Source organism: Emydura macquarii, unplaced genomic scaffold (genome assembly GCF_026122565.2).
Source record: "Emydura macquarii macquarii isolate MOO-44397 ecotype Brisbane River unplaced genomic scaffold, CSIRO-AGI_Emac_v2 contig_902, whole genome shotgun sequence".
Taxonomy (NCBI): Eukaryota; Metazoa; Chordata; order Testudines; family Chelidae; genus Emydura; species Emydura macquarii.
In genome coordinates this window covers 5-20068 of record NW_027131039.1, presented here as the reverse complement: position 1 = coordinate 20068, position 20064 = coordinate 5, and the positions used below count along the sequence as shown (strand labels likewise).

The following is a 20064-nucleotide window of genomic DNA, read 5'->3' as shown; positions in this document are numbered from 1 at the left end:
CTCCTTGAGGTTACGTAATATCAGACCCTCAGATAAGGGACAATACAGGTGTTATTTTCAATCAACTTCCTTTTATGCCGATGCTCTATTGGAACTTAAGGTAGCAGGTCAGTGACTTGTGCTCTGTGTTTCCTTTAGTGATAGTATTTGATTGTTCTTTTTTCTCATTTGTAGTTTTGTACCCAATAAGATTTTGGCATGTGTCTTTCTAAATCTAAGGTATTTTTTCTACTTTTTTGTTTGTTTGTCAGAGAGGTGTAGAGATGCATCCTCCTGGTAATCCATGAAATATTGCTATAATTTGAGAACCCAGGGACAACAAAGGAGCCAGGAGGATCTTCAAACCACAAGGCCCAGTTCCTCCAAAAACTACTCCTGACCAATCAGCCTTTCACTTAATTCAGCCAGACCCAGTTTTCTCTGTGTCTCAACTGCTGTCAGACACTGAGAAGGCAGAGAGACAGCCAAATAATCGTTCAGTGAAAAGACGATGTGCGGACGAAAGTAAAAAGCAAAATAATGGAGCACCTATTAATCAAAATATGTGCTATCACAGTCAAGTCCACTGAATTTACATACACACTGAGGGCCTGATCCAAAGCTCGCAGAAATCAACAAGAAGCTTTGTAGCGAGGTGTAACATCTTCAGTAGGCTTTGTCGAGCCTTGAATCAGGAGAGATGAAAAGAGTTTAATCCTATAGGTTGCTTTCGTTAGGCAGGAAGAAAATTTACTGTGAACTATGCTATAGGAACTATTTTACCCATGAGAGGCAGCAGAGATGAACCATTGTTCCTGATTACTGAGGCCACTGATAGACCTATTGAAATCAGCAGAGACACATTCCTAAATACGTTATTAAAAGATACTCAGTCACAGACACTAATGCTTTCTCCATCACGTCTCTCATTCAACTGATACAGATCTAAGGAAACTGTGAAATCGGGATGTGACTAGAGATGTCCCATTAGCATTTTTCTCAACTATTGACCCCCTTAAATGGATTAGAAGATGGGCACGGATGGATAAGATTGTGAATACCATAAGAATCCCGTTATGAAGAGAGGTCTAATTTGCTTGTGGAAAAGGGACTGGCACCAGAGGCAATGCCAGAGTATGTGTGGGGTCATGTCCCCCAGATTTGTTGATTGGCTTCTACTGAGCATGCTCAGTAACATGGCTGAAGCTGGCTACCCTCACTCTGTTACCCCCTCTCCCCACTGTCGGTAAGCATGGGTTGTCTCTGACTGGCACCCTACACTTTCAAAAGGGTGTCCAATGATAAATGGCCAAATGGCTCCCATTCGTTTTTCACCCTCCACGAGCAAGCGTTAGCCACAGAGCTCAGCACATCCTGAACATCTGCTAGTAGTGGTGGATGAAGGTAAAGGTCTGTGCATTGCAGCCGGCATGTGAACAGTAGCTCCTGTGGATTTACCCACACAACCGCACTCGAGCTAGCTCGCTACAAATAGAAGTGAGAATGCTGGGGCCTGGGCTTCAGAGCCTGGGGAACATGCACGCTTGAGCAGCCGGCAGTGAAGCTCATGTTGTGGCATCTTCACTTTTATTTTTTGTGAACCAGCTAGAGAGCAGTTAGTGCTGATACAGGGACGTGAGCTGCTACGCACACCCATAGCTTCAGAGTAGACCTAGCCTGAGATATGGGAACTGCTGTCTTCTCCTGTTCTAATGCTGTATCCATAAGCCAGACAGGTGAATTTTTATGACTTGACTTATGTGCTTCATGCCATGTGGGACATAGGGCCTTCACTACTGCCTAGCATCTTTGAGAGTTTCTGGCTTCAGTCTTAGCTTCTGAAAGTCACCAAATTGACGTGGGAAGTTCTGCTTCCATCGTGCATTTCCATGCACTTGTTGTGCTGAAGATTTAAATATTTAGTCCTTGTGCTGAATGTTGATATAAATAAGAACATAAAATGAAAGGACAAGGTCGATGAGGTAATATTTCTTTCTGGGCCAACTTCTGTTGGGGAGAGAGACCAGCTTTCGATGTTACAAAGAGTTCATCTTCAGGGCTGGAAAATTAACTCAGAATGTTCCATCTTGTATTTAGCGTTGATACGCTGCGTTAGTTTCCCAGACCTGAGGAGAACTTCTCTGTAGCTCAAAAGCTTCTCTCTCTCACCAACAGAAGTTGATCCAATAAAAGCTCACCCTCCTTGTCTCTCTCTAATATGCTGGGAGTGACATGGATAAAACAAAACCGCACAATATAAATTTAAAACAATTTTATCCCACTCTCCTCCAGCTCTAGGCACTGCTCCTCTCATCTCTGTTGAGGGTTATCAGGATGGAGGGATCCGAGTCATGTGCCGATCGGCTGGGTGGTACCCAGAGCCTGAGGTTTTCTGGAGAGATTTCGCTGGACAACATTTACCATCGCTGTCTGAAACAAAATCCCAACAGGAAAATGGCCTGTTTGAAACACAAACTTCTATAATAATAACAGAAACCTCAAACCAGAACATCTCCTGTTACATTAGGAACACACTCCTCAGACAAGAAAAGGAATCAGCAATTTATATAGCAGGTCAGTTACTGTCCAAGCCACAATATGGCCATCAACATGCCTGCAAATCCCATACATACCAATGATGAAGAGTCCATAGACATCAGGTTTCTAGAAAAATTGTGGAGTTGCAGGCTTGTATAGTTCCTCTGATATACATCCAGTAACTGGATGGGCCTCAGTCCTTTGTTCACAGCTTCAGTTGCAGATGACTTGATTCAGAGATAGATAGGTGTTTGAAGCTGTGTCCCAACTGAAAGACCGGTGACTGAAGACCAAATGGATTCCCAAGGCCTCTGCTTTATATACCCTCTGGCTCTGGCCATGCAGTTTGTAGAGTTTTACAGAAACTAAAATGGAGTCCAGAGTCACATGGGCAAGTCCTGGTGCCTCACCAGGTATATCTCTGGCTTCTCCCCCTGGGCCCTTTGCACCTGGGGATATTTTAATGGGCCATTAAGCAGGCTACTCAGACAGCACCATTTGAAATACAGATATATCAAATATATCTATAACTTCGATTTCACATATCACACATGAACGTAAGTATTGTCATCTGACTTAGCACATTATAACCTTTCTAACAGTACCTGACATGGCATATCTCGCATGAATTATTATAATTTTGACACACTGATGTTAACCAATATGACAAATGCTCTCCCCCCTCATCTACCCAGCATGATAGCGACCAGATGGGCTTTTATTCTGGCTGACTCCTAATGTATTTTGATGTTGCATTCTTCATTGTCCATTGCTTCCTCCACACACAGAAAGGCTTTCCCTCCATAACATCATTGAATGTACAGTCCATCCTCTCCATGTCTTGATTGACATTCATTACTCTCTCTGCATCATCAGGAGCTTTCTTGTTTCAATGCCAGCTTTTTCTTCTCCGCTCGATTACATTTGATCACTCCAGCAGTGTACCGTGCTGCTGGCATCACGCTGACATTGGTGGCTCAGATCAAATTTTTCATAGCCTTTAGAGTAGTTTTTACTTGTGTGTAATATTGTTTCCTTACCATCATCATTGACTTCCTTATGTTGTACCTCCTGACAGTTGCCTCATTCTGAGCTATTTGTAGGGACCATGCTGAGAGAGACTCTGGATAGTGCTTTTGTTGACTTGTCTGCCATCTGATTGTGCTTGTTTCTCTTTACGTTTCGTTAATCCAAACCATAGCTTTGTCTTCACTAAACTGTTCTCACAGGTCATCAGTCTCTATATCTCCCTTTGTGAGTGTCCATGTACTTTCAAATAATCCATCTATAGCAGAAGGTTAACTGGTGGTTATTTCCTAATGTGAAAACTCCAGTTTGTCTCATGGGACATCCACGTTGGCAACCTCAAACAGCCCTGATGATACAGAATCCCCTTGAAAGAGCCCCCTTTTGATCTGGAACCTCATCAGTGAGAGTCTCTTCCTGGCAGGGTCGTGTGTTCCACTTAACTATTCATTGCTGCAGAAAGAAAATGATCTTGAGATGAATCTTGCTCTTCTTCAGTGTCTCAGTGATCCATGAACGTGGGACTCCGTCATATGCTTTTTGGTAGACTAGTCTAATCCATCCTTCGTTGCTATCTTTCATTTTGTTCAGCTGTAACACAAGAAACCAACAGGCTTGTATCCTGTAAGTTATTAGTTTAAGCAAGTTAGAGCCCTACTATATTTATGCTAACTTCTAGCCTAGCTAAATGGCCAGACATTTACCCTTAGATTTTGGAATAATTTCCTTGATAGCATGAGCTGAAACCTAAAACAAGCACAGGAACAAGGAAGTGAAAACCACAGACTCGCTGGAGTAAGAAGTGATGAATATGATAATGAGATAAATGCCATTAATATGTATGAATATGTTAACTCTAGGAGAAGTGCACCCCGATATTATAAGGGTGAGGAAATTAGATTTGGGCATGGAAGACTGAGCAATAGCATGATGATAGGGCAAACCATCCATGTCCAGATTGTTAGTTTTCCATCATTGGACCGTCAGCTCTATTGTTATCAAAGTCAACCTTAAGCATTGAGGAACCAGGACAATCGGACTCATTTGGCAGGCCAGACGCTTGGCTGGTCCTTTGTCTCTTACCACCGGGTCCTCAGGGAAGGGTGTGAGTACAAGATACTGAGCTCCTGGATTTGAGTTCTGTGTAGGCTGATTCTGGGACAAGAACCCTCAGTCCATTAACCAGATCAATTGGCAACCATTACAAGTATTATTAACCATTAAAAAGGATCTGGCAACACTAACCACACCTCTCTAGGTTTTTCTTCTTTCTGCTTTGCGTCTTTTATGATCCTTCTGTTGATCATGAAGTGGTTTTTCATCCCTTCCGTGTTTGTTGTGCAGACATTTTGCTCAGAAGGCAGCATTCCACTGCAAATTAGCACCATTCAAATCTTCCTTGCCAGAATTGCCATTACAGGTTTCCACATAGTTGGTAAAAACTTGATCAGCCCCTACCTCTGAAAATCACTCCTGCATTCTTTCTTTTTTTGTAAGAAGATGATTCGGTCACCATCCATTTTGGGCATCTGCTCTTCAAACATTTAAGTTTTTCACGTAGGCGATCACAGAGTGGTTAGGCATTTCAGCCAGAATCCATGCATCCCATCTCATCCTACTGCTTTCCAATTTTTCATTCCTCTCAGTGCCTCATCTATTTCTTTCTTTGATATTTCTGTGTATTTCTCTGTTATATTTTTTCACATTTTCCCAGTGATTGTTACATTGTTATTGTCTTGTTATGTTATTGTTAGTAGTAGTAGAAATTTGAGTGCATATTACCTTTAGGAACTATAAAGTTGGTGGGGGGGAAGTTAGAAGCCAAGAAATTCAGAGTTAAGATTAAATTACAAGAAACCCCCACCTTTGAAAGTCTGGAAATTTGCAGGTGAGAGAGCTAATTTTTTTTTTTAACTCTAATGTTTATTATAAGGTAATATAGACTCACACTACTGAAGAGAATCTGAATTCTTCAATTTAGCATGTTTTCTGTGTGAGCAGTGTTATTTTATGGATTGATTGTCAAAAACTGTTCACTACAAATAATTATTATGTGATATCACAACACTGAATGATATCACAGCAGTGAATCAAGCCAGGCCCACTTATTCACAGTACATCACTGTTAAAATTATCTTGGTTAGAACCAGTTTTTAAGTCTGTTTCTGACCACTTGTATAGTGTAGATAGGAGCATGTCTGATTCCTTGTCTCACCCAAATTTTGCTGAGGATATATGTGATTTAAAAACCATTTGATATTTGTCCTTGCTCCCAAAGTAATGTAAGTTCAATTTTTTTTTCCAGAACCTTTTTTTCCCGAAGGGCTCTCCTTGGATAGCAGTTCTGTGCACCATCGTGGTTATTTTGGTTATTTTAATTGTCTTCATAATTTATTACTTTAAAACAAAAGGTAATACATTAAATAAGAAAATAAACTATAAAGAGACTTTCTCTTAATAAATAAATAAAGATGTTTGGATGTTTATGGAGTGACAGCGATGACTCTATAGTTTAGGTTGTTGCTTAATTTTCAAATTATTTCTAGTCAGACTTTGTTCCCCTCTCTAAAATTGCAAAACAGTGATAGCAGCATAAAAAAATTAGAGGTCTAGTGCTGAGAGCGATTTTTTTTTTTTTTTTTTTTTTTCCCTGCAGCATTTGAGGTGATTGAACAAAGAGTTCCCAATTTACAGCACCCTAAATATGGGAATGTTCATCAGAGCTCCATTTGTTGTTTTTGGTTTTTTATTACCATTTCTTAAGAACAAAACAAAGAAAAACTTATAATTTAGTTTGTTGGACTTCCCAACTGAAATCTAGGGTGTAGAACCAAAATATAATTGTCTAAAGTGAAATATGCAGCACAGATTAGTCCCAAATTGTCACAAGCCATCACTGATTTGAATGCCTCTGTTTTTGTGTGATTAATCTAGGGGGTAACTGTTGACTGCAAAATTAGTCGTATCTCTTACTGGTGTCCTTACCTCCTCTTCCATTCATGCACCCAATCGTCTGGCCTGTATTTAGTGGTTGTTTCCGCCTAGCCTAGCTGACACAGCTGAGGTGTGAGTTAAAGCAAGGGCTCTGCTTTTATTCCGGCTGGTATTACACTGAGAACTCAGGCCAAATCTTCCAGTCCCTTCCCATAATTCCCCCTGTGTGCCCAGAAGGACAGACAGGTTCTCTCAAAAATCACTGGCAAAGAATTGTAGAGTGGCTCAACTTAGAATAGCCCAAGGAACCATGGGATATGTCCCCAGAAGTCTCAGTGTTGCACACAGGTGAGTGTGATGGTAGTGAGGACACAGTAACTTTCTGAGTGTGTGTTTGCAATGTGGCCACAGATGAGGCTAGGCTAACCTTGGTGCTCAGACCTAGGTGCCAGTCACTCCACTTAACTCTGCAATGAAGACACACTCTGAGACTCCAGGAGCCTGGGTTACCGTAGAGGCTGAGCTCTTCTGAAAAATCAGACAGAGGGTGTGTCATGTTGGGCGTATTCTAAACTCAGGAACCCAAACAAGACAGCCAAGCAATGATCAATTTCACTTGGCACCAGTTTTGTGGTTCCTGAAGCCAAGAGATCTGGGCCCCCATCCTGGGTCTACCCCAGCTTTTCAACATGCTTGTTTGTGTTCAGAGCAGAGTCACTTTGTCTTTCATGTAGTGGATGCACAGACGTGCCAATGCAGTCCCTGTGGTAGGTGCAAGTAGTCTTGACCATACAGGACATAGTCCTTTCACTGTGGATCCATGGGGAAAAGAAATGTAGTAATAATAATAACAATAATACCGTGTATTTATTTCTGCTTATTTTTTAGAGAAGAAGGGTGAAGATCGCAGTAAGTGTTATTCCCTCTCCTTTCACAAGTAAAGTCATTTGCCTACAGCTGTATTCTCAGAATGGTTTTTACTTTAAGTTTTAAAAGCTGTTGTGGGGTGAGTTAATATTAAATATGTGGAATTTCACATCAAAATAAAATTGGGGGGGGGGGGGTTATAGATGACTAAAACCAGGGAGGTTGAATAGAAATGACATTTCACCCCTAATTTTGGTACTGGCAATCTAATATAATAAAGGCATGAGATTTAACATAGAAAATAAAGGGAAAATCTCAAGTCCAGATTCAGCAAAGCACTTAAACAAGTATTTAAGTCTCTCCCTGTTTCGGGCAGCACTTAAGCACATGCTTAAATTAGGCATCTGTTTTTGTCCCCTTGAAGGCAATGGGACTTATGCACATGTGAAAATTTTGCATATGCCTAAACCTCTACTTTCTAGTAAGGACATGAGGCGCTGAAGATGGAAATTTCTGTTTCTAAGAATCAAAGATACAATAAATGCATAAAGCAAGTTATCAAAATATTAATATTAGTAACTTTTTTTTTCCTGTTGTTGTTTCAAAGCTTTGAAAATAGTGATGATGGGTTCAGACCTGTTCGAACTGGGTTGGATACAGAGCTTAGTAAACTAGTGGGGTCCTTTTCTTCTCTCTCGTGAGATTTGAAATCAGGTCCATAGAATATAATTGTGGATTTGCCATGAACAACAGTGAGGGAAGCATTAGACCTGTAATAAAAGGAGGTTTTTTTTTGTTTTTGTTTTAACCTGGAGATATGCTAAAATTATCTTTAAGTGATAATACAGAAATAAATACTAGTTATTGGAAATTTCTGTAAACTCGCTATTAATTGTGTAGACTTTGAAAGAGAACTGCTCATGCACTATATATGTATTTCTGAAATTATTTCATGGTATTTTTACTAGAATTTCTAACTAGAGATGTTTGGAAGATGTGCTGGACATTTTGCCCTTTGAAACTTAGTTTCCAAAAAAAAAGTCGCCCCCCCCCCCCTTACTCCCCCAAAAAATTAGAACCAAAAAGTTCTAATAGTTTTGATACAAAAATGTTGAAAGAGGTAATTTCAACATTTTTGTTCAAAACAAAATGAAAATTGACATTCAAATTGACATTTCAGCACAAAATATTGTTTTGTTTGTTTCTCAGATGGGAAAAGTAAATGGAAAAAATGATATTTTAAATTGAAATGAAACAAATTGTCTCATTTCTAAATTTTTATTTAAATGTTTTTTTTAATTATTATTATTTCAACATTTCCCCCTCAGAAAAAGAGATTTTTTTCCCTCATGGGAATCATTATTTTTCCTCCAAAAATTACCATTTCAATTACATATTTTTTTGTGGGAAAAGTTTTCACACAAGTTTTTTTTTACCCGTTTTACTTATAACTGTTTGCCTCTTTTCACTCCTCACATTTCATTCTGTATAATATTGATGCCTCCTAATATAACATTAATTCAGCTGAGTTCTAATTTCTTCTTGTTTGGTTGCAGAGTGGAAAAAATGCCTTGCGGAAGCAGGTAATAAATGTTTATATTTTATCAAAGTCTAAATCCTACGTCCCCTAATGGTTCCTAACATTCTGTTTGTTTTTTGGCTGCCACTACACACTGAGTGGATGTTTTCAGGGTAAGGTTGACAATTTGGTGGAACGTATTCCTGGAGGTTCCATTGCATAACATAATCTTTAATAAAAGATTAATCTTTAATTCCTGGAGACTCCAAGAAAATCTTGGAGAGTTGGCAACCTTGGAACTATCCACGATGACTCCAAGGTCCCTTTCTTGAGTGGCAACACTTAATTTAGACCCCATCATTTTGTACGTACACTTGGGATTACGTTCTCCAAAGTGCATCACTTTGCATATATCAACGTTGAATTCCATCAACCATTGTGTGGCAGGCAGTTTCCTTTCTCAGGAATCCCATGGCCTGCCACACGAGCAGGCTGCATGCCCAAGGGGGCCCAGATCCACCAACCCAGACTAAGGCACTGAAGTCCTGGTTTTAGGCACCACTGTGATCCACAAAGCCCCTGCCTGGCTACCCCCTAACCCTGGAGGTGTCTGAACTCACACGGGGCCCATGTTTTTGCAGTGGAAGTTCCCCAACTTCTGCCTCTGGCCAGGCACACTGCTGCCTCCCTCTAGGCACCCAGGAGCCTATTTCCCACCTATGTCCCCGTGTGAGCCAAGAACCAGGGAAGACGGCCTATGTTTTCTGTGGGACCCAGTGTGGTAGGTGGTCTTAGAGGCCATATAGCTCTGCATAGAACAGCTGAAAGAAAAGTCGCCTTGTGGCCTTCAACCCAGTGCTTAGGGCATGTGGCAACCCCCTGTCCAAGTCCCTCTCCACCTGTGAGGAGAACGGATTTAAAAAGCCGGAGGCAGGGACATGGGCGAGGGCTGCTCTTGGGCTCCTTGGGTGGCTCTTACCACAGCGAGGTGTTTGGTCGGGCCAGGGGGTGGGGCCTTGGGGGGACAGGAGGAGCAGGGGATGAGGGCCACAGAAGGGGCAGGACCTCATGTCCCCCCATTTCTACCAAGGTTCTGGCACTGTGGGCCAGAGCTCTAACCTGAGAGATGGGAGTCTGTATTTTATTCCCTTCTCCTGAGCAGGCAGAGAGGGGACTTGAGTAGTGGTCTCCTACAGCCCAGTGAGTTCCCCAACCACTGGATTAAAGGTTATAACATGAGGATATGTATATCTCTCTCCTTCTCCCCTCAGTTTTGTGTACAGCTAGTCACCCTCTGAGCACATCTACCAGCTCAGGCCCTGCAGGGCAAGATAGTCGTTCAGCCAGGGCCCCCACATGGGGGGGGGTGGGGAAGGATACACTTTAATGGGGCCCCGAGTCCCTGGGGGCCCGGCCCAGGCTGCAACCCCCATTACCATGGTTCGTGAGATTGTATGCCTGGGATGAGGGATTGTGGCATGGGTGTGGGAGGGGGCCCGTGTTACAAGTTTGTACTGGGCCCGGAAAAATTATGCTTGGGCCCTGCGTCCAGCTGCCTACATTCCCCAGGTTCGTGGATCGCAAGCAGAGATACGCACCTCCCTGCTGTCCAGACTTAGGCACTATCTCCAGGAGAGGGGAAGGGCTTAACACACATCGCTTCCACCCCGTAGTTTAGGCAGCTCCCTGTCTGGCACGCTGGCTTTTGTGAATCCCCTTCTTAAGGTGCATTTACTGTGCACAGTATCCTTGTGGCAGTGGATAGGATCCATACACCACACCCCCAGCTAGCATGGGTGCAAATAGCAATGTAGGCAGTGAGGTACGGCTTATGTGAGTAGAAGAAAAACACCCGTGAACCCTGTGGGTATGTGCCCTCTATGGCTCTCTACATGCCCGCACGGTGCCTCCCGCAGAGTGTGCTGCTGCCTTCCCCTGCCAGAGCCTTTCCCCTCTGTAGGGAGCTGCCGGAGCCTTTCCCCGCCACAGGGAAAGACTCCAGCAATGGGGGAAGGCTCTGGTACGGGGGGAGGCAGTGGGAAAAGTCTCCAAGAGCTCTCCACTGCCAGAGTCTTTCCCCATTGCCTCCACCTTGCCAGAGCCTTTCACTGAAGTGTGTAGCTGCACACCGCAGTGATGATACAGCCGGATTGTCACTGCGGCTTGTTGCTACACATACCCTACAGCCTACCACCAGTGGTGTGTTGTGTAGACGTAGCTTTAGGTCTGTCTCTCCCCATTCATATACAAAGCCTAGGCACCTCACTCAGAATCTGGGGTTCCCATTGTTTCCACACTGATTTTCTAGGTCCTAAAAGGTAGGTGTTGTAAACATTGAGTGTCCCTTCATGGATTGCTTCCTCTATTCACCCTTCATCTCAGGGTCACTTTCACAGATTTACAGGGAGAATGCCACAGACAATACTCTCTCTCTCTCTCTCTCTCTGACTGCAACCCCTAGCCTCTATCCCCAACAATGGAAACGTTTCAGACCATGCAGCTTAGCTTTGTCCTGCATTTGTTGTTTCCAGATGTTTTTGCTATGTAAAGGGTCTTGATTGCTCCTTCCACTGATGATGACAGAGTGAGCTCAGCACACCCATTGGTTTTAAGGAGGTCTTTGATTTCTTTTTTTAAATTGAAGAGCGTACACACACACCTGCACATTTCAACATAACCATTCTGCTCTTTCCCCTGTTCCTACCTGAGGGGATCCCGCAGTTCTTGCAATGATCTCTGATCTCAGCTTCAGGATGAGAAAGCAGAGGCTTGAACACCGGCAGATCTCTCCTGGCTGGAAAATGGGGGGCAGGGGCGGAAAGGGAGTATTTTTCAAAAAATATTTGTAAGTGCTTTCATTTTTAAGTGTTTAACATTTTTCTTTTTTATGATTTTATGAGAAATTTGTGTAATTTAAAAACAGTCAAAATTGATTTTCTTATTTATTTATCCAAAACATGTTTTTTGGCAAATGAAAAGTTTTTATAAATATGGTGATAACATTTGTGATCATTTTAAAATATTGATTAAAAATGTGTTCATCCTCCAGTTGTCCTTCCTCCCCCCAATATACAGTCAAGAGGAAGGAAGTAAATTGTTTCAGGCTCCACCTGGGGAAGATTCTTGTCAATTACATGATCAAACCTTCCTCCAGGGCTGAGCTCTGCCCCTAATGCTCTGATTCTTTCTCTCCCCTAGTCCATATAACTCTGGATCCAGACACAGCAAATCCCCACCTCATCATCTCTGCAGACTGCAAAAGTGTGAGACGGAGAGACAAAAAACAAGAGCTGTCCGCCACCAGTCGAGGGGGATTTCGTTATTCTCCCTGTGTGCTGGGCTATGAGGGATTCACCTCTGGGAGACATTACTGGGGGGTGGAAGTTGGGAGCAAAGGAGGCTGGGCTGTGGGAGTCGCCAGAGAGTCTGTGAAGATGAAGGAAGGAGTATTGGACCTTAAGCCTGAGGAGGGAATCTGGGCTATCGAGCGACAGTGGTCTGGTCAGTTCTGGGCTCTCTCTAGCCCTGTGAGTGAGCTGTCCCTAAGTAGGAAACCGGAGAAGATTCGGGTTTCTCTAGACTATGAAGCTGGGCTGGTGGAATTTTTTGATGCTGATAACGTGGAACCGTTCTTCTCTTTCTCCTCGGTTTCTTTCATGGGAGAGAAAATTCGTCCCTTCTTCCGGGTTGGGGGTGCAGGAGCCCAGCTCAGACTGCGTCCCTGAGAAAAGGATAAATTATTCCACTTGGACTCACTCAAATGTGTTCTCACAAACCTAGGACGTTTTTATTCTGTTCATAAAAGATCCCTCTTAGCTCCTTTTTAGCCTCACACTAATGTCTTGTGAATAAAGTTATTTTGAAATAATGGATGCATTTTCTGCTCTTTCCTGCTCTATTTTATTGATTATTTCAGCTGCAATTTGTGGAGCGGGGAGATGGGTCTGCTTCCCCATTAGACAGTCGTGTGAGGCCTGGTCTACACTACAGGGTTGGTTTGACACAAGGCAGCTTACGTCAACCAAGCTAGGGCAGTGTCTACACTAAAATTTCTCTTGCTGATGTAACTGCCCCGCCACTCCAACTTAATAACTGCACCCCCACGAGAGGTGTAGAGTGAAGGTCAATGCGGTGTCAGGCCTGGGCTATACAGCCACCGGCAGTCGACGGGAGATACACTACGTAGTTTGCATATCTCCTGTCAACTTACTAATTTTGACTTTCCGCAATGTCTCCACTGCGCTGTGCCAACGGGAGATGCCTTCTGGTCGATACAACCTTACACTTTTCACAGGATGGATTTATGGCATCGACCGGAGAGGACTTCTGGGGTTCATTGAATGGGTCTACTGCCCGCTCAATAGATCCCTCGGCATCTGCTCCGGTGAGGATGCACACTGCTGACTCGAGCAACACGTAGACCCGCTCAAGTGATGTAATTACTGCAACAGCTGTTTGCTGACATAAGTTAGCTCAACTTAATTTTGTGGTGTAAACATGCCCTGGGAGGAGTTGTGATCAGTTTCTTTCCATCTGACATTGTGATTCTTGTGATTTATGTAACTCTTCTGATCGTGCTTTCCTGCGTTCAAGATCTGATCATGCACCCCTATTGTCCAGTCTGTCCAATTCATAAAAAACTGTTAGGAAATAACATCACTGGAATTTTCTGATTGGCCGACAGAAACTGACGACTGGGGAAGTTGGATCAAACCATTAAGTTTCAGGCACTCTTCTTTCTAAACTCTGCAAGAGGACACTGCTGTATTATGTTTAGTTCGGTGCACATTTTATTATTTATTTTTTAATTATTGTTATTAAGCATTTATACAGGGTAATACCCAAAAGCTCCAACAGTTATGGGACCACACTATGTTGTGCACTTTACAAACAGTGAAAAGACGCCATCTTTCCTCTGAAAAGATTATAGGTAGAGCTGTTCGGAAAATATCTCTCTCCCTTTCACTCTCCTCCCCCCAAAAAACTTAGGGTAAATTGAAGAACAAATGTTTTTGTTGAATGCTCCATAGAAATTTTTAACTTCTCATCCAAAACTGAAATACACACACACACACACACACACAAAACCTGACAAGTTTTCAACCAAAACTGTTTCAGTTTTTAACCAAAAATTGAAATTTTCTATAATGTGTGTGAGGAAGATTTCATGTGGTCAAAAGCTCAATTTTCTGTCAAAAACCAATTTTAAAGGAAATTTTTCAACTTGACCAATTACAAGGAATACACATTGTGCTGCTCTCAGGGAAACTTTACTATTCTTTGTACTTGTCCGGTTGTTTTCTTAGTCTCTAATCTAGCAAAGCACTTAAGCACATGCTTAGCTTTAAGTATGTGTGTAGGCCTATTAAATTCAATGGGACTAACGACATATTTAAAGTTATACACCTCAGTGGTTGCTTTGCTTGCTTGGAGCTTTAACTTCTAAAGTAAATCAAACTGGAAGGAGGGGTCTGTTCTTGGGGTACTGAGATATATACCAATTGTGGTGAGATAGAGGGATGGGGTTGTAAACAGCAACCAACAGCTTATAGAAAATAAACTCTGAAGATACCTTCTGGTTTAAAAAAAGAAAAGAAATGTTGAAACAGGCATCTGTTGTGACAATGAGGGTCCAGAGACCCCAAGGGGCAAACAGCAGGTTTAACCCCCAAAATAAGCAGTTAAACCAAGTGATTGCATACTGTCATAGTACTATAAAAATATATTGAGCAAGGTCTTTTATGGAAGCTTGCCATGTTCTGACTTTGCTGGTCATTGTCAGATATGCAGACAGACTGTGATTATGAGTGTATGTATTTGTGTAGATAGAAAACTGGGATCGTGACCTGCGGTGCAATGTTAGCTACGCTTTATGGCTGGGTGATGAGCAATCAAGTGGGGCGGGGCACCTCCAAATCCAGTTGTTTACATGGAACTGGCCTCAAGTAGCCATCCATTGTCCAGCCCAGGAGAAGACAATGGTGAACTATTGCAGTTAATGGAAAGACACGGAGGCAACTAATAGCCTTTCCTTTCCTTACAGGTTTTTTAAGAAGCCCTTTTTGTTCCACACTGATACATTGGCTGTCCTCTGCCAGCATTTGCTGAGTTTGAAAGTAAAGCACCAGAGGGCCTGGAAAGTTGCAATCATTTCAAATCCTGTCAGATGGGAAGATTCAAATTTTTTCTTAAAACACAGCCACAGCCCTGCTGAGCTGACCCTGTCAGTACTGGCTGATTTAAATATCCGGTGCTCCTCGGCATAGTGTCCCCAGGCAAAAGACCTATGCACCGCCTCTGACTGGCTTCCTCGTTCTAACCTCCTGGTCTCCATTGCTTCCCTCCCATCTCTCCCCTGGCTTGGCCCTTTCCAGCCCTGAGGTGGTGGCTTGGCAGACTCTGGGGAGAGCCCACTAAGATGACCAGGTAGCAAGTGTGAAAAATCAGGACAGGAGATTGGGGTGGGGGGGCAGTAGGTGCCTATATAAGAAAAATCTCTGAATATCGGGACTGTGCCTATAAAATCGGGCCATCTGGTCACCCTAGAACCCACCTAGAGCCAAAAGAGGAAATTCAATTGTATCGAGAGATGATTCTTACAGGTGTGGCTGTAGATACAGCAGGTTATAAGGGCTGCTCTTTGAACTGGACACACTGTTGCAGCCATTGAAGTACATTGTGAATGGGTCCATTCCTGCACGGATGTATAGAATCATAGCAGATGAAGGAGGGCTGGGACCTCAGGAGGGTATCTAGTCTAACCCCCTGCTCAAAGCAGGACCAACCCCAACTAAACCAGACACATTGCTGCAAATTAGCTTCCTCCAGGCCCGGCCATTCTTTGGGACGTGGATGCTGTTCACAGAGGAGACGTTATTTACAAGGAAAGACCTCACGTTGGTGACTGCAGTGTGGTGTGATTTGTAGTCATCACTCAGCCACATTTGGCCTGCTGCTGCTTCCTGCACCTGGGAACTGCCCCTGGCCTCTGTCGCCTGATTCCCCCCAGGGACAGATCTCTGCGCTCCCAAGGAGCTCCTTGCAGGTTTGGGATGTTAATACCTGTCTCAAACAGTGGTGCCTGCTCAGTGATCAGTGCACTCACCTCCCACTGACTAGTTGCCCAGCAAAAGTTTTAAAATATTGAAGCATTTAAAAGTCTGGTTTTCAGGTTACAATTAAAAAAAAAAATCAAAAAAAAAAAATCCAGGGGGCAGGTGATCTTCTAGTGTTTTCCCTCCTGTGCTCACCCATCCCACAGCCTGCCCCCTCCCCCCATTCCTACCAGCCATGTTCTAGGTAAGCATAAAGAGTGGCTTGGATTACTCTTAACCTTAATGCTGGAGTTGGTGGGCATTTAATGTAAAAAAAGGGCACTAGGAATGGGAGAAACTAAATTCTACTTTATTATTTCAAAGGACGAACAAAGACAGACTCCTTTCTGCTCTCCAGCCTGGCTCAGCATGGTGCTTTTCAGTCCCAGCCCATTGCTGTGCCCAACTCCCCCACACCCCAGCAATGGAGCAACATTTAAAAACTGGCAGAAAAGTGGAGAGAAACCGTGAGAGCTGCTGGGACGCAGACACAAAAGTAAACACTCTGGGTAAAAACACTGTGATTAAAAAACCCATGGCCAAGGCTGCAGCTGGCCCAGATCAGCTGAATCCGGCTTACAGAGCTTAGGCGGCATGACTATAAAATTGCAGTGTAGATGTTCGGGCTTTGGGGAGGGTCTAAGACCCCAACGGGGGGAGGGGGGGAGAGGTCTCTCGACCTGGGCTCCAGCCTGAGCATCTACATTGCACACTAGTGCCACAAACCCAAGTCAGCTGACCTGGATCTGAGACTCATTACTGCAGGTTTTTTTATCACAGTATAGACGTTATCTTCTGAGATCAGGAAAGTCAAGGAGCTCAGGTTAGAGGGATGCAGAGCGGAGCAGAGCCAGTCTCTGTCATGCCCACAGACACCACTGCGGGAGACGGGGGGCATCAGTCGTGGGGTCGACTTGGCTATGAGGCTGGCCAGGTCTGTTAATGTCCCTGACTTCTTTCTTGCCGCCACTCCACCTCATCCTCAGCAACAGGGAGATACTTCATTCCCCCCCCCCCCCCCCCCCCCATCAGTCCTCTTCAGGCATCATTCATCGCCCTTTAAATTTCAGGAATGGCTTCACCCAACATTTCCTGTCCTTTTCTGGCATTGGTGCAATGAATTAATAGTTCTCAGCCTCATTGTCCTAGCTCTGGTCCGTCCCCCCCCACTGTCTCTTAAATCACTGCAAGGATCTTCTATTTGAGCACCTGCCCACAGGGGAAAGCTCCTCCCCCCAGCCTGAGGGGAGAAGCCACTGAGCCTGGGTTCAGTTAATTACGTGGGACAACTAATGAAAAAACGGGGAGGGTTAAATGGAGGGAACCTGATGGGGACACTGAGCAGAGACCCCCCCCCCCCCCCCCAAACCCAACAGCACCCACTGCTCCTCAAAGGTCGCCAAGGAGTCAGTGGACGTGACCCAGAGGACTCTGCCAGGATGTGTGCACAGATGGAGGAACAGAAGTCGCCCCCCCCCCCCCCACAGTTGCGGAGTCCCGTTACCCCCCCCCCCAACCCCGGGGCAGGCCAACCTCCTCTTCCTGGTGTTGTAGATGGCCCCTTTGGCCAGGGTTGGAGGAGGTTGATGAGGAGGTCCCACAACTTTGTGGGGCCATGGATGGGGTGGGCGTAGAGGAACAGGTGAGGGGAGAAGTGCAGCCAGAACCTCAACAAGCAGTTCTGGAGGAGCCAAAACAGGGGCTGCAGCCTGGCGCACTCAAGGTCCACGTGCGCCAGGGTCTCTCGCACGCTGCAGCGGGGCAGGTGTCGGGGCGAGAGGCGAACCGCACTAAGTACACGCCCGTGCACACAGCTCTGTGAAGGAGCTGCCAACTGATGTCCCCGGCGGGCCGTGGGGCCAAGGTGGAGTAGAGCCTGGCCCACCGGGGGTCCTTGTCCTGGACAGATGGTAGCAGGTCCCGCCATTTGGTGTCTGGGCGGGACATGAGGGTGAGGAAATGGAGGGTGTGGAGCATGAGTGTGTGTGTGTGTAGGGTATCAGGAAGGCTGGTCAATGTTTCAGTCTCTGCCTGTAAAGCCAGCCCAGCACCTCAGTGTCTGTGCTGATAGCGCTTGATAATTGTCCTTGCTGGCTTCCTCCTCCCTGCAAACAAAGGGAGCTGGCAGTGCTGGGACCCCAAATTCTGCAGCCGGGCTGTGAGCAGGAGGCACCGCTCTCTGGGGACGGGGGTGGGACCCCCAGTGATCGCTCCCAGACCAGAGGCGCATCCCAGCTGCTCCTGGCTCCTAGAGATAAAGCCATCGCGCTGCAGCCTCCCTGCCCCTCGGGGGCTCCCTTCCCCAGGGCACGGGCAGCGTCTCTCAGCATTAAGGGGGCACCGTGCATAGACGCTACCATGTCACTGAGTGGACAGAAAGGAACCCTCCAGCTTCCTGGAGAAAGGAGCGTGTCTATGGAAACTGGGCATCGCTCCAGAGCGACCTCAATATCTACTGGGAGGGACACAGGGATGGTGGGTCCTGGTCCTAGAGACGCAGCCCAGAGCGAGAGCCGCAGGCGACACGGGTCTCGGTGACACCGGCTCTGTGTGTGTGATTCGCTCCAGTCACAGACTGGCACAGGGAGCCGCTGGGCCGAGACGGTCTCTTGTCTCCACGCCAGGTTCACTGCGACCAGCCCTGGGCCGGAGCCGTCTCTTGGGTCAGGCAGCCATCAGTGCCTTGCCAATAGGTTCATCTGGGGATGTGCTGGGTGACTTTAACCCATCCCTGGGCTCTAGGCAAAACCCCTTCATGGCTGTCCCTGCCAGCGTTTCCCGTGCCCGGCTGGCTCCCCCAAGTGAGCACTGACTGCAGGTCCCATGTCAGTGGGAAGCTCTGGTCTGGTGCAGGGACTGGTGCTCTGCCCGCTCAGGATTGGCCTCATTAACCCCCTTCCCCTCCGCCATGACCAGGGCCATGCTATGGTGGCCAAAACTGAGTGAGCTGCGTTGTGACCTGGTGCAGGGAGATCATATTGACAGTCACTCGATTTTGGCCTGGTGCTCGCCTTCCAAAATGGGGCGCAGGCCTAGGACAAATGCTTTCTTGCTGCCGCTGTGGGGCAGGCTCCTCCCACACACAGATTGGGCCCTAGGCAGCTGCCTATGCCTTAATTCAACCCTGACTACACTTGCTCCACCCAGGCCTGCCGTCCTGCGGGGGAGGGGGGTGTGTGGTTGGGAGGCGGGGGAGAGGAGAGGGGGGAAAGTAGCTTCAGTGCATGTTGCATACAGAGGGGGTCGGTCGCTGTTCAAAGAGAGGCTGCAGCACTCATAGTTGATGCTTTGTCACGGAAAAACGGTGCGTGAACCGCCCCATGTCACTGGTCAAAGTGACCCCACTCAGTTCGGTCTCAAAGGGGGCAGAGATGGGACAGCATGAGAATTTTCTGTGATTGTTTGTATGCACGGATGTGTGCCTCAGTTTCTCCTCTATGCCGCATTGTTAACTAGGTGGCCGGAAAAGGTTGTTTACTCTTTGCAGAGACCTAGAGAGCCATGTGTGACTGATGCCTGGGGCCACAGATCCATGGAGTCCAAGAAGACAATGGCTACGCCAATGGCCCAGTCATTTGGTACCTAGTAACTAAGAACCCCTTCTCTCCCCCAAGGAAGCCAGCTGTGTTTGATCAGCTGGAGAACAGAGGGCTGAGGCCCGGGCCGGGGACAAGAACAAAGGACTGAGGAGGGGCCAGGTGGAGGGGTGTTAAATGTGGGCTGCAGCAGGGGCATGCACAGGAATAAAAATCTGGCCACTTTTGGGGGGGCACTTTCTTCCTCCGATACTGCAGCCCCAGGGCAGGTGGCGCTGGCTCCCCCCCTCTCCCACTGCGGCCATAGGGCCAGTGGAGCTAAGGAGCTTGCTCGCCCCGGCCCCAAAGGAATTCTGTACCCCCACAAATTGGGGGAACCCGTGCCCCTGGGTGCCTTCACTTGCATATGCCCTTTGGAAGCTTGAGGGGCTCCTGAACTGACACAAAAGGGGGGTCAGAGGGGTCTGGGCTGACCAAGACGGACCATGCTGTAATTTTCTGCTCTCTGCTCTAACCTAAGCATTTTCTATGCTGTGTTCCAGCCAGCTAATAAACCCACCTGCTTGGCAGT

General features: G+C 45.8%; 1 protein-coding gene across 1 annotated transcript; it reads left to right on the top strand.

Annotated features, from left to right (window-relative positions):
• Positions 1-6: 6 nt before the first annotated feature.
• LOC137149880 (butyrophilin subfamily 1 member A1-like) lies at positions 7-12711 on the top strand. Its single transcript, XM_067543500.1, has 5 exons — positions 7-107; positions 2272-2553; positions 7366-7386; positions 8901-8927; positions 12062-12711. The coding sequence occupies exons 2-5, from the start codon at positions 2331-2333 to the stop codon at positions 12586-12588; spliced, it is 798 nt and encodes a 265-aa protein (XP_067399601.1). The 5' UTR covers positions 7-107; positions 2272-2330; the 3' UTR covers positions 12589-12711.
• Positions 12712-20064: the final 7353 nt, after the last annotated feature.

Excerpts from the sequence above, each read along its gene's own strand:
- LOC137149880 (XM_067543500.1), top strand. The coding sequence starts at position 2,331 with ATGTGCCGATCGGCTGGGTGGTACCCAGAGCCTGAGGTTTTCTGGAGA. Across the intron at positions 2,554-7,365 it reads ATCAGCAATTTATATAGCAG|AGAAGAAGGGTGAAGATCGC; the intron begins GTCAGTTACTGT and ends CTTATTTTTTAG. Across the intron at positions 7,387-8,900 it reads GAAGAAGGGTGAAGATCGCA|AGTGGAAAAAATGCCTTGCG; the intron begins GTAAGTGTTATT and ends GTTTGGTTGCAG.